Genomic DNA, 13,828 nt, shown 5'->3' with positions numbered 1-13,828 from the left:
CTTCTGAAGTATAAGTCCCTCTGGAGTGACTATCCTGTGACCTGCAAGCGTAATACTCCTTAGTGTTTCAGTTTGCCCACAGTCCTGTGTTTGTTGTCTGTGGTTTGACAGTCTGAGGTTCTATAGGTGTAGATTTCCCCATCATGGGTTTGCAGTGAGGGGGTGGAGCATTTTTTTCTGCCTGCATGGCGTGCGGATGTTTAAAGGTATTGGAGAGGGGCTGGCGCTTAGTGGTAAAACACATGCTTTGGATTTTTATTTATTTATTTATATTTCAGAAGATTTATATCACACTTAATCAACAAACAAGCAAATCTTGCAGCAGTTTGCATCAAATAATATAAACGATTATTAAGCAAATACTGATAAAAAATCAGCAGGTTTTGAAATCAAGCAGTCATAAAATAATAATTAACAATATAGATGCCAGCAGTTTTAAAAACAAACTTAACATAACAAAAGTACATGTTTGGGTACGCTTGCCTTAATTTAAAAAGTTTTTAACAGGCATTGAAAACAAGGCAATGAAGACGCCAATCTCGTCTTCGAGGGGCTTTGTACGTTCAAGTGTTTTTGCCCTTTTGAGTGGTGCTGCTCCAATTACAGCAAGAGAATGCTTGTGGCGTGCTGTGAATGTTGACCTGCACTATACAAATGCGCCTCTTTTGATTTAAACCAGCAGAACTGGCAAAACGCACGTCTAGTCACCAGACTGGACCCTCTCTCACTTTCTTCCCTTGGGCCCCATCCACACAACCTCTCTACGGGAAGGCACATAAGGCAAGTGGAGAGCACTGTTTAGTTCTCACTGTTGCCTCTGATTGCATGCTCAGAGCGGGCAGGCGAAGAGGCAGCGACAGCCAGGTGGAAGAGGTGCCGAACGGCCAGGGAGGGACTCTGCATGAGGGCAGTGGGCCCCATGAAGGCTTGCAGGCCTTGATGGGAGGCTAACAGTGGAGGCTGGCCTGCTGGGGCACATGGAGCACCGCCCCACCAACCTCAGCCTGCTCCCAGCCTGTTCTCACCAGGTTTTCCTACTTAGCCAGTGTGGTGTTGTGGTTGGAGTGTCGGACTGGGGCCTGGAAGATGAGAGGGTTCAAATCCCCACTTGGCCATGAAGGAAGTTGTGGTCCTACACCAGCTGGAAGGCCACGTGTTCCCACCCCTGTGGTGTATCGATGCACCATAGAAATAATTATTTGAACAAACACGTTATAGGGTAACTGAGGTTTAACCCGATCACCAAGCTGGGTTCTCATCTTTTTCAGAGCTTCCGTGAAGAGATGTAGAGATAAACATCTGGAGGAGGCTTTCCAGCAGTTGGCGGGAATGGGCAACGGACTGTGGGAACTGGACCATGGCAATGTGATGCCTCTGGTGCGCTGCGTACTCGCTTGCCAAATGGAGACAACGAGCAGCTCTGGCTCTTTCCATCGACTCGAGAAGGTGTGTGTGTGTGCCAGTTGGATTCAGGGGCAGCACAGCGTATAGACGAACCATGAAATTCCCTGCCACGAGCTATGGTGATAGACGGTCACTCGGACGGCTTTAAAAAGGGATGGGGTGGGGGAAATCATGAAAGAAACGGCTATGAGTGGCCGCAAGTCTTGGTGGCTGTAGGCTACTTCCAGGATCAGAGGTTGTATGATTCCTGGGCACTAGATGTTGAGGCACAACAAAGGAGAAAGCTGTTGCACACATGGCCTGCTTCTGGGCTGCACATAGGCATCTGGTTGACCACTTGGGGAAACAGGATGCAGGAATCGATAGACCACCGGTAGCCAGCATGGTGCCAGTCCAGATATGGCTGAACTCCAACTCCCATCAGCCCCAGCCAGCATCACCAATCATCAAGGATGATGGGAGTTGTGCTGTAGCAGTGTCTGGAGCGTATCACATTGACTACCCTTGAGACAGACTTTTGGTTCAATCCCGTAATACTCAAGTGCTCTTCCCGTCAGATAGGCCGTTTTCTTGGTTTTCAATCCGTCATTGGCCAATAGACCCAGATGTGCTTCTTTCTACGATCCCTGAAAGGCGGCCTGTCTAGGAAACCTGACAGTACAAACTGGTAGAGGACAAGGAGATTGGCCTCGTCATTGCAGCACTGGGCTCCTTCTGGGAGGAAGGGCAGAACATGAATTTAACAAATAAATAATAAACAATAGTTCAGAGGTGCAGAAAAGCCCAGGACATTTTTTTGACCCCCAGGAGCAATTGGATCTTTCAAAGAGAGGAACAATTTCTAACTTACATGAGAAGAGCTTGGCTGCTGGGTCAGACCAAAGGCCCATCCAGTCCACCATCCTGTTCTCAGGGTGGCCAACAAGATGCCTCCGGAAGCCTGCAAGCAGAATTCACACTATTCCTGTGATTGTAATTTGTTTTAACTGTTTGCAGTATTGAATGTTAAACTGTCATCACTTGCCCTGGGACCTGCTGGTGAAGGGTGTTTAATGAATGTAATAATAATTATCACAATCTTCATCATCTGAGTGTGCCAGTGCTCCCCCCCCCACTTGAGAATCCCAGCCACTGGCCTTCAGGGGTATAATGCCTCTGAGAATGGAGGCAGACCTTAGCCATCGTGCCTTAGTAGCCATTGACAGCCTTATTATTTGCAGAGAATAATTTTTGACATCTGTTATGGAAGCGTTGGTGTTTCAGGCATTACTGGAGCTATAAAAGATTTCCTAAAGTAAAATGTAGGATATGTGTATGTCTTTGGGGGGAGATGTCAGTAATCATTTGATGAAAGATCTGGCTTCTCTCTTCTCCCTTAGATCGTTGTAAAACTGTCAGAAGAGAATGGGCCCTTGGTCTCTGAACAGGTGAATCGGTGTATGGGTGGCTTGACTGAAGGCACAGAGGTGAGAGAGAGAGAGAATTGGTTTATTTCACACCCTTGAAAATACAGCCCTCTTCAGATGCTGTTACTTTCCTGGATTAACACCCAGGAGTATAGTCGTCCAGGGTCTTGGGGGGGTCTTAGACCCCTTACTTTTTTGGGAGCAGGGTTTCTGTGACTCCAGTATCCTACAAGCCAATCGGTATGAAAGGGGAGTGTGTTAACCACTAAGAAGAGTCTTCTAACATGCTTCTTTGTCCTTTCCTGCTGACTGAAGCCAATCAGAGTGAAAGGAGGCAAGTCAAACACTGAGAAGACTCTTCTCCGTAGCTCTCCTCTTTCATACTTCCCGTCTCCTAGGGCTGTCTGTTGTTGTGGGAGAAGGCATGAACAAGGATTCTCAACCCTGCAGCAAAAAACTTGGGGTGTTGCTGTGGCTAACATGAAGGGATCCTGCACTTCTCAATGTGCCACTGCACTACTGTTAACATCACATGGAGAAACGCTGGCGCCTCGGCCCTGCTCTAAGGGGACCAGAGGTTTTGCCCCCTTCCATCAGACAAAAGAGTGTGAGGTATCAACTGCTATCTAAGGAAGAATACCAGGAAGGGAAGTTCAGGTGCATCCTTCCCCAACCTGGTGCCCTCCAGACGTTTGTTGGGACTACAACTCCCATCAGCCCCAGCCAGCTTGGCCAGTGGTGAAGGATGACGGGAGTTGTAGTCCAGCAACATGATCCTCTCCTAACCGTTGTTTGGGAAGGGTCATTGCACTCAGTGATTAGAGCATCTGCTTTGCACACAGAAGGCCCCGGGTTCAGTCCACAGCATTTCCAGATAGGGCTGGGAGAGGATTGCTGCCAGTCAGTGTAGGCAATACTGAGCTGGATGGACCAATGGTCTGGCTTTAAGGTGTTGGACTACGACCTGGGAGACCAGGGTTCGAATCCCCACATAGCCATGAAGCACACTGGGTGATCCTGGGCCAGTCACTGCCACTCAGCCTCAGAGGGAGGCAAGGTAAACCATCTCTGAATACCGCTTACCGTGAAAACCCGATTTGTAGGGTCGCCATAAGTCGGGATCGACCTGAAGGCAGGCTATTTCCCTGTGTTCTTATGTAATATCCCTCTTTCCCTTTTCAGGCAATGTCTTCTGGAGATCTCCAGACAGGTCAGTCTCTTGACATTTCTTTCTACCCCTGGCCTCTTCAGTGCCACATTTGATACCCATGGAACGCAAGCGATTAGGAACTTATTCCCCCAAAGTGCTAACTTTCCAGGTGCAGGAAGCAATCCAAGGAGCACGCTGTGACGTGGTACATCCTCGCCGACTCAAGGATATTTATAAATATACCCCCCCCCTTTTTTAAGAAGCTGCCAGAAAAAATTCTAAGCTGCACTAAACTCAGCAAAAAAAATTGCAACTCTCTCAGTAATACATTGGAATCCTTTATGGAGGAAGGGCAAGTTCTAAATTTAAATAACAACAATGGAAGAAACGTCCCTTAAGTAAAACAACTTAAAATGTATAGAAGATCTTCCTGGGAGAGTTCTTAATTGGGAGGGGGGGGAAATCAGGCTGCGTATACACCATACATTTAAAGCACAAAGAATCTTGGGAACTGTACTTCTGTTAAGGGTGCTGGGAATTGTGTAGCTCTGTGATGGATAAGGTACAGTTCCCAGAATTCTTGGCAGAGGAGAAGCCATGCGCTTCAAATGTATGGTATATATGCAGCCTCAGCCTTTTTCTTCACATACTACATGAGTTACAGTGCAAAATAACTTAATCAGCAGACTCTTATTGCTCCAGTTCTACACAGGCACAGACGATCATTAACTAAGATCTTGTTAAATTGTCCATTTATCACTGCAGAAGGCAGCGCACTGAAGCGAGCGAGCATAAATCCGCTCCTATATTTGGAGTTAGTCTGTGCAAGAAAGAAGCTCTAAGGATTCCATAATTTTGGGGACGATTTTAAATTGGTTCTTCAAAACTCTTTTCGGCACTGGTTAGGCCTCATCTTGGGTCTTGCGTCCAGTCCTGGGCACCGCACTTTAAGAAGGGTGCAGAGAAACTGGAACGGGTTCAGAGGAGGGCAACAAGGAGGTTCAGGGGACTGGAAACAAAGCCCTATGAGGAGACGCTGAAAGAATTGGGCATGTTTAGCCTGGAGAAGAGAAGACTGAGGGGAGATATGATAGCGCTATTCAAGTACATGAAAGGTTGTCACACAGAGGAGGGCCGGGATCTCTTCTCGATCGTCCCAGAGTGCAGGACACGGAATAATGGGCTCAAGTTACAGGAAGCCAGATTTCAGCTGAACATCAGGAAAAACTTCCTAACTGTTAGAGCGGTACGACAATGCAACCAATGACCTAGAGAGGCGGTGGGCTGTCCAACACTGGAGGCATTCAAGAGGCAGCTGGACAGCCGCCTGTTGGGGATGCTTTAAGTTGGATTCCTGCATCGATCAGGGGGTTGGACTCGATGGCCTTATAGGCCCCTAGCATCTCGCCGATTCTATGATTCTAACCAGGGATAGCCAACATGGTGTCCTCCAGATGTTGACCATTGGCCATGCCGGCTGGAGTTCATGAGAGCTGGAGTCCAGCAATCTCTGGAGGCCGCCACATCGGCTACCCTGTTCTAAATATTGAACATGCCGGCAGCAGCACTTCTTTGCTCTCTCACTCCTCAGTGTGCATGTTTGTTGAGGGGAGCGCGCTGGGACGAAGCTACTGGAGAAGCAACCTCATGCCGCTCCTGAGATGTGTTGCTGCCACGTTTGATTTGATACTGCAGGAGCAGGGAGCCAGGAATGAGGAATGGCATTACATCACGGCTAAGGTAAGAAGCTTATCGCAGGCTGCGGAGTCGGTGTGGCAGCTCTGAACTTTTGAGGAGCTGTCCAAGGTGCTGAAACCCATTCCCAAAATAGGTTTCAGTATTTTGGACAGGTCCTTGGAAGTCCAGACTACAACCTGAAGCAAATTCCACTGACACGAAGCCACCACCGTCCAGGGCTTTAGGCTGTAATCCTGGATGCACTTATTCATTCATTCATTCATACATTCAGTTTATATCCCACCCTTCCTCCCAGTAGGAGCCCAGGGTGGCAAACGAAAACACTAGAATATCATAAAAACAGACTTTGAAAGTTATTAAAACACAACATCTTTAAAAATATATTTTAAAAAATCTTTCAAAACATCTTTTTTAAAAAGTTCGCATGGAGGTAAGTCCCACTGAACTCAGTGGGACTTGCTTCTGGGTAGGCATGTCTCGGATTGTACTGTTACTAGATTTTCAGGCCAGTCTGATACATATTTATTCCAAAGGAAGCACCAGTGAGTTCAGTGGGATTATAAGTGTGTATAGGAACATAGGAACCTGCTTTATCTGAGCAAGACCATTGTTCAGTCCAACTCAGTGTTGTCTACACCGGGTGTGGGGAACCTTTGGCCTTCCAGATGGTGCCAAACTACAACTCTCATCATCCCTGGTTGTGGGCCATGCTTGCTGGGGCTGGTGGGAGTCTGGAGGGCCAAAGGTTCCCTACATCTAGTTCACCCCAATGTTCTTCAGCCTTGGGTCCCCAGATGCCGCTGGACTACAGCTCCCATCACCCCAGCCCAAGCTAGCCAATGGTCAGGGAAGATGTTGTAGTGACTTCTGGGGACCTAAACCTGAAGAGCTTTGATCTGCATGGACTGGCAGCCGCTCTCCAGGGTTTCAGAAAAGGTTCTCTCCCAGCCCTACTTGGAGATGCCGGGGATTGAACCTGGGAACTTCTGCATGCAAAACAGGTACTCTCCCACTGAGCCACAGTCTTCCCCTTCAAAGGGAGCTGCTGTATACTGAGTTAGACTCTTGGTCCATCTACTTTCTCCATCTCCAATATATTATCCACACTGGTTGTTTGTGACTCTCCGTAGTTTCAGCAGAGGGTCTCTCCCAGCCCTACCTGGAGATGCCGGAGGTTGAATCTGGGACCTTCTGGGGCAGGTGGCTGTGCATTTGGGGAAACAGCCTCACATGCCAAATTGGGACCCATGCTATTTAGGCCCAGAGGCCAGAGATTCCCCAACCCTAATAGGAAGGTGGAAGTCAACACCTGCTCCGAGGAGACACAGTGACATTAATACACATGCCAAGCTTAGTGTCATGAATTTCACTGGGTCTACTCTGAGTAGGACTACAACCCATAGACTGAGATCCTATCCAAGCAGTTACCTGGAAAATAGGTGCTGCAGAGTAGGCTTTTCATCTTGCCATAGAGAGGACAGACAGGCCTGTAAACCTTAAACATGGTTCTTTTACTTCAGAACATAAGCCGTGACTTGCTACAGCAAGAAGCAAGGGAGAAAGGGTGAAAGTAAAGCTAAACTCACAATTCGGGAAGGCAATTTTCTGTTCCTAGGCATAGATTCATTAACCCTTTCATTGGCTGCTGCTTCTCAATACAGTGGGTGTTCACGGCAGACTGTCGCTTATTCCGTCCTGCTGAACACAGTGGGATGGGCTTCGAAGTACTATATTAGCTGGATTGGACTCTTTGAGCAGAAGAAAATGGACCACCTGATATGTTTCATCTTCTTTGTTACCTCTCTAGATGTGTCTGCAGCTTTTCAAATGGATGCCAGAGGAGTTTTTGCCCCTTGCGTGGGATGAAACCGAGAACAACAGGACTCTGCAAAGGATCCTGAGCTCTTTGGTGCAAACCATTGCGCGAAAGGTGGCTGTTTATTACCTTCTCTTAGTCCTTGATGGTCTCCTTTAAAAAAAAAAAAGAATCGCACTTGTCAGTCAAGGTGTGTTTAAATTTCATTGGCAAGGAGGAAGGCATACTTAAGACCAGTGGAGACTGGTGACTCCGATGCTAGTGGGGTACTGAATCTGCTCCGGGTTTTAGTCCGAACTTTCAAGGAGCTGTCCTTGAACATTCAGACTAAAACCCAGAGCAGATTCATTGCCCCACTGACATCGGGGCCACCAGTCTGTACGGTTTAAGACTCTGGAATGCCCTTAAGACTCTGGAAGTGTGTAACTTAAGAGACTCTGAAGTGCCTTGTTGGAGGATTCAGGAGAGACGAAAGGAAGGACTTCTTCACACACCAACACATAGTTAAAACTGTGTAATTTGCTTCCACAGGAGGCAGTGATGGCGACAAACTTGGGTCGCTTTAAAAGAGGATTAGACAGATTCATGGAGGATAAAGCTATCAACGGCTACTGGCCATGATAGTTATGTTCTACCTCCACCGTTGGAGGCAGTATGTCTCTGAATACCAGTTACCAGGCAGGACAAGTGGGGAAAGCACTATTGCACTGTGGTCCTGCTTGCAGACTTCTCATAGGCATCCTGAGAGGACAGGATACTGGACTAGATGGGCCACTGGCCTGATCCAGTAGCCAGGCTCTTCTTATGTTCTTATCAGATCACATTCTACCTAGGCCAACGAGCTCTCCAAGGGACCCCATCACCGGGCAGGCACTGGATGGCCCACCAGAAACTGACCGGTGACCCACCCAAAGGACCACAGTCTACTTTCTTCCTCATGAAGAGGACAATGAAGACAGTCGGCAGTATGGAAAACTAGTCCTTTGTGGAGAGGTTGAAGGATCTGGATGTGTTTGACCTAGAAGAGAGAGGCCTGAAGTCACATCCATACTGGGGATGGAACGTTCTGTCCATTTCAGCTCTCTCCGTTTCTCATTTTTCCAAACATAAAGTCAATTCTCCAAATTTCTGCAGCAATTTGTGATTTTTTTTTGAAAAAAAGTCCTCGTGAAAACTCTTCAGCATTTTTTGTGCGAATTTCTCCTAACACACACATTTTTGTAAGCATCTTCTCCTAATGTAATGCATTTCTTTATGTTCTTTTCGATCATGTATTCATTGTTATGCACACTTTCCCTTAATAGATGCATTATTGTAAACATTGGTTGGTTGGTTGGAGAACTGCATTGCAAAATTCTGATACATGCAAATTTCGAAGGATGGCTGTGTTTTGGTTCTCAAATTGTTTCAGAAAAGGCGAAGTGGATAGATTTGGCTTTAAGTGCGACAGAAATCAAATTTCTCCCCCATCCCTTGTTTATTTACTTATATTTATATATATCCCGCCCTTCCTCCTAGAAGGAGCCCAAGGCAGCAGTCCACACCAAACATTTAAAGCACTATTATGCCACTTCAGCAGTGACGGAGAGTCCATAGAACTAGTTTGTTAAGGGCGCTGGGGATTGTAGCTCTGTGAGGTCAGAACTGTAGCAAACTACGGTTCCCGAGATTTTCCATAACAAAGTGGTATAATAGCACTTTAAACATGTGGTGTGGATGTGACCTGAGAAGGAACATATAATAGCACTCTTCAAATCCCAGAAGAGCTGTCATGCAGAAGAGGGCAAAGGCTCATTCACTGCTGTCCCAAAGACAAGATCTAGGGGAGCTTTAATTTACAGGATGGTAGAGCCAGTGTGGTGTAGTAGTTAAGGTGTTGGACTACGACCTGGGAGACCAGGGTTCGAATCCCCACACAGCCATGAAGCTCACTGGGTGACCTTGGGCCAGTCACTAGCTCTCTGCCTCATGAAAACCCTATTCATAGGGTCGCCATAAGTCGGAGTCGACTTGAAGGCAGTACATTTACATTTTAGATTTCGACTGAACGTTAAAAGAAGCTTCCTGATGCGCACAGCAGTTCAACCGTGGAACTGGGATCAGTCTCTTCTGCTGAAGTCTTCAAGCATAAACTGGACAGGCATCTGTTGAGGATGTTTGGGATTATATCTCATATGGCACTGTTATTAAAATCAGCGGTATACTTGTTCCGCCAGTAAAATATTTTGCATGGTTGTTGCGCCCCTGAATGCATAAGCAGTTTGCCGGTCACTTTGTTACAGGATAGATTGCGTCATCTGTTGCACAATGAGTTTCTGCTGGTGCAGCTGCAGCTCTGGATTCTTGTGCAACATTAAAACGCACCCAGTTGGCTAACGCAAGAGCCCTTGCAGCAGTGGGCAGAGAGTACTGGATAGAGCTCTTTGGGTCTCTGAGGTTTCTGCCCTGAGGAAAGGGCTGGACTCTATGGCCTACAGAAACCCCTCCAACTCTACCATTCTAAAATGTGTACCCCTTTGTGCAGAAAATCATCATCATCTTGTTTACGATGTTTGCCTCTCCCTCGATCTTAGGCAGCCTGCAAGGACACCCGTCTGCTGGCTGGCACTGCGGTGGGTATGTTGGTCAACACAGCACCTGAGTCCCAGAAAGGAGCCAGCGCGGTCCTGGGTCTCTATCAGCTGCTGAGTCTAGATGGATGTCCCATTGAGCCAAGGCAAGATGCAAAAGTGGATGACCACAAAGGTACGTACAGGCTTAACATTTCTTGGTGCACAAATTGCTCTGTGTTTCGACTTGTGAGCCTACTAGCTTGCCTTGCATGGACCCGTTTGGGTACAAATGAAATGCATCTCCAAACATGCTCCATCTACAGACACAATGTGGCTTTCCCACAATCCTTGTGTTGACGCTCATTGATAAGACTGACACATCGTGGCATTTGTCTAAGTGATGCTAACCCAAACCTTTGTTCTGGTCAGTGAGGATTCATCACAGCATTGTTTTAATGTGGTTTTCTAAAATCCTTGCTTTGATAGTCATTGATAAGACTGACACATTGCTGAGTTTGACCAACTGATAATAACCCACAACTTGGTTCTGATCAATGAGGGTCAATGAGGGTTCATCACAATACAGTTTTTTATGTAGTTTTCCAGCAAAAATGTGTTGTTTTCTAGCATCTTTTCTTCAATGGTCATGCTCATCTAACTGAAGATAACTCTCCATTTTGTTCTGGTCAACGAGGGTCAGTAAGAGTTCATCACAGCATTGTTTTATTTATGTGGTTTTCCAACAAAATTTCTAACATCCTTTCTTCAATGGTCATTGATAAGACTATCGCACTGAAGAGCTTGCCAAACTGACGGTAACCCACAAGTTGGTTCTGGTCAGTGAGGGTTAATTTTGGCTTTTAGGGACATAGGCACACTGGGTTCAGCTGAGGCTGGTGACTAAAGATGATGGTTGAAGCAGAGGGCAAAGAACAGGAAAGAGGGGTGGGTGGGTAACAGAGGGCAGGTCGTCAAGAGTCTTGGGGTCTAAAACTTGGGGGGGAAGAATCCTGCAGATAGAGGATAGCAGATACATATTTCTGGCAGATTAGGGTAGAGCTTAGTGGTGGAGCCTGGTTATGTCTAGTGACTTAGGGGTGAAGCCTCATTTAATATCTGAGCGGCTAATCAGGAGGTGGCTCTGCTAGTGATTAGCTATGGCTCCACCTACTGTTGGCCTCCCTGCCTTCCGCCCTTCCAGCCTCGATAGGCCTCAGCCACCATTGCCTATTATTGTGCAGCTGAACAGGGCCAGCGTTATTGTGTTAGTCAAGACAATCCAATCCAATGTACTGCCTTCAAGTCAATTCCGACTTACGGCGACCCTATGAGTAGGGTTTTCATGAGTTTGAGAGGCAGTGACTGGCCCAAGGTCACCCAGTGAGCTTCATGGCTGGGTGGGGATTTGAACCCTGGTCTCCCAGGTCGTAGCCCAACAACTTAACCACTACGCCACGCTGGCTCAACTAACACGGTGTTAGTCAAAGCACCATGTTAATGCTAGGAAGCACTTCTGTTCTTGAGCCCATCACAAATAATGCTCCTTCGTATCTTGATGGGCAGGATAAATCCGACTTGATGATGCATTTATTGACTGACAACGGATGATGGTTGCTGTTTTTTTCATGCCCAGGCAAATGCCGGTTTGGGGCACTCATTGTATCCCCATCTTCTTGGAGCTCGGATGGATTGGAGAGGATGGTGCTGACCCGCGGCTTATTAGCCTGCTGCAAGAAGAAGATCCTGAGCTGCCAACTGGATGATGGCACATGGCAGGTAGAGTTTGTTCTGTTCCAGGCTTCCAAAAGCCATACGGCAAATTTTGGTGAGCGTTAGGGGCTCCGGGGAAGGGTGGTCCCTCTTGGAGTGTTAAGCCCAGCAACCTCTGCAGTGGCAAGGAAGAGTCTAAGGCAGGTGTGGATTGATGGGAAGCTGCCTTATGCTGAGTCAGACCATTGGTCCATCAAGCTCAGTATTGTCTTCACTGACGGACAGCAGCTGGCCAGGGATTCAGGCCAGGGTCTCTCCCAGTCCTATCTGGAAATGCCAGGGATGGAACCTGGGCTCTTCTGCATGCAAAGCAGATGCTCTGCCCACTGAACTACGACCCTTCAACCTGTGGTCCTCCAGATGTTGCTGGACTACATCTCCCGTCACCCCTGACCATTAGCCACGCTGGCTGGGGCTGATGGGAATTGGAGTCCAGTGATATCTGAAAGGCCACAAGTTGTCCAACCTTGGTCTAGGAGAGAAAGCAACCATTGTGAGGCTCACCTTTGTTCTCTTGCCCCTTCCCGGTGTATATCAGGGGTGTGTTGGTGTACATGCTGTGTTTTCCAAGGGTTCTGGAGGGGGGGGGAGGCAAAATGTATCATCCAAGGGAGGATTTGAACTAGCAACCCTGGGAATTTTTATTTTATTTATTTATATACTGCTTGAGTGTAAAAAACACACAACCTCTAAGCGGTATACAAAAGATATTAAAAGTATTGACAAAACAGTAAAAAACAAGTAATTGACAGCATTTTTTAAACAGTTAAAACAGGGACAGGCTAAACAGATTAAAACACATCAGCATCTGTTTGTCTGGATGGGCTTGCCTTAACAAAAACAAGCGTTATATTTTTATTGCCTAAGCAAAAAAGTGTTGTATTTTTAAATGTGCTCGGGCCTGCTTGCGTGGCCAGCACCAGAGGGCTCCCTTGACTACGTCTGTGTTCCTCCTGCGTTGGGGGCGTGTCTCTGCGTCTGATTGGCTTGCCGGGGTCTTTGCCTGTTCTAGCACTTGATTGGCAGTGATGATGTTCCCATGGATGCCAAGGGGGCGTCTGCAATTTTGGATTCCCCCAACTGGTCTCCATTTCCTCTCTCAGACTGGCTGAGTATAGGACACACAATGGAAGCTGGTCCATTAGGGCAAGTGGGGCTCTGCCTTCAGCCAGCCCCCACTTGCCACACCTGCCTGTCAGCTCCCTCCTCGTTAGTCTCAATGTTGCCCCTTGTAGAACTCAGCAGGGAGGAGGACGGGGACGAAACTAGAATTAGTCGGCTCCGCCTCTCATTAGCTCTGGCTCCGCCTACGGATGGGCTCCCTGCCTTCTGCCCCACCAGACACCACTGCATAATCCCCCTCTGGTGTAGTTAGGATATAGGATTGCTCTGTATGTATATTATATACAATTAGCATTAGGAATAACCTTTTTATATTGCTCTTCGAATTACAGCATGTGGCTCTTTTGGCACCGCAAAGGTTTTCCACTTAAACACATTGGGCACTGAGAACCAATGTGGTGTAGTGGTTAGGGCATTGGACTAGCACCTGGGAGACCAGGGTTCAAATCCTCACTCAGCCACAAAGTTCATTGGATGACCTTGGGCCCAGTCACTGTCTCTTAGCTTAACCTACCTAATGGAGTTGTTGTGAGGATAAAAATGTGGAGGGGAGGAATCACCTCGGAGGAAAGGTGGCATGTAAATGTAATATGAAATAAATTAAAAAATGACGATTTTATTATTAAAATTCCCTGTCTTCTTCCAATACCATTTTGAGGTTGTTTTTTTGTCTTGTTTTGTTTTCCTTAACACCCATCCTGAAAATTCAACACTTATTGCTTTCTCCTCCACTCCATTTTTCCTTAATCTAGTTATATCCCCTTCTGCAGGCCTGTCTGTTGCTGGATGTCCTGTTTCCGGCTATTTTAGTCCTGAGAGAAGAGCCAAATTACTGCTCTTTCCAAGGTAGGTGGAGCTGTGCCTCTGCCCAGTTCAGATTTTGCATCCAAAGAACACTGTGGAAGTAAAA

At 47.1% G+C, this 13,828-nt stretch overlaps 1 protein-coding gene across 7 annotated transcripts in view; it reads left to right on the top strand.

Annotated features, from left to right (window-relative positions):
- The window catches only part of LOC133373197 (tRNA (32-2'-O)-methyltransferase regulator THADA-like), a 47,705-nt gene that overhangs the window by 2,212 nt on the left and 31,665 nt on the right, over nucleotides 1-13,828 (top strand). For 6 of the 7 annotated variants that reach the window (XR_009759624.1, XM_061602602.1, XM_061602603.1 and 3 more), the window contains exons 2-9: nucleotides 1,269-1,446; nucleotides 2,784-2,870; nucleotides 3,993-4,020; nucleotides 5,552-5,700; nucleotides 7,466-7,588; nucleotides 10,048-10,219; nucleotides 11,660-11,802; nucleotides 13,689-13,764. Coding sequence is in view for 6 of the 7 variants with exons in the window: in XM_061602602.1 (XP_061458586.1) it covers nucleotides 1,269-1,446; nucleotides 2,784-2,870; nucleotides 3,993-4,020; nucleotides 5,552-5,700; nucleotides 7,466-7,588; nucleotides 10,048-10,219; nucleotides 11,660-11,802; nucleotides 13,689-13,764 (956 nt within the window). In the remaining variant the exon portion in view is untranslated. Of the gene's footprint in view, nucleotides 1-1,268; nucleotides 1,447-2,783; nucleotides 2,871-3,992; nucleotides 4,021-5,551; nucleotides 5,701-7,465; nucleotides 7,589-8,407; nucleotides 8,695-10,047; nucleotides 10,220-11,659; nucleotides 11,803-13,688; nucleotides 13,765-13,828 lie in introns of those variants that run through there. The other variant, XM_061602607.1, reaches the window with a different exon arrangement.

The sequence above is a fragment of the Rhineura floridana genome, chromosome 19, assembly GCF_030035675.1.
Source record: "Rhineura floridana isolate rRhiFlo1 chromosome 19, rRhiFlo1.hap2, whole genome shotgun sequence".
NCBI lineage: Eukaryota > Metazoa > Chordata > Lepidosauria > Squamata > Rhineuridae > Rhineura > Rhineura floridana.
This window is presented reverse-complemented; position numbering and strand designations above follow the sequence as displayed.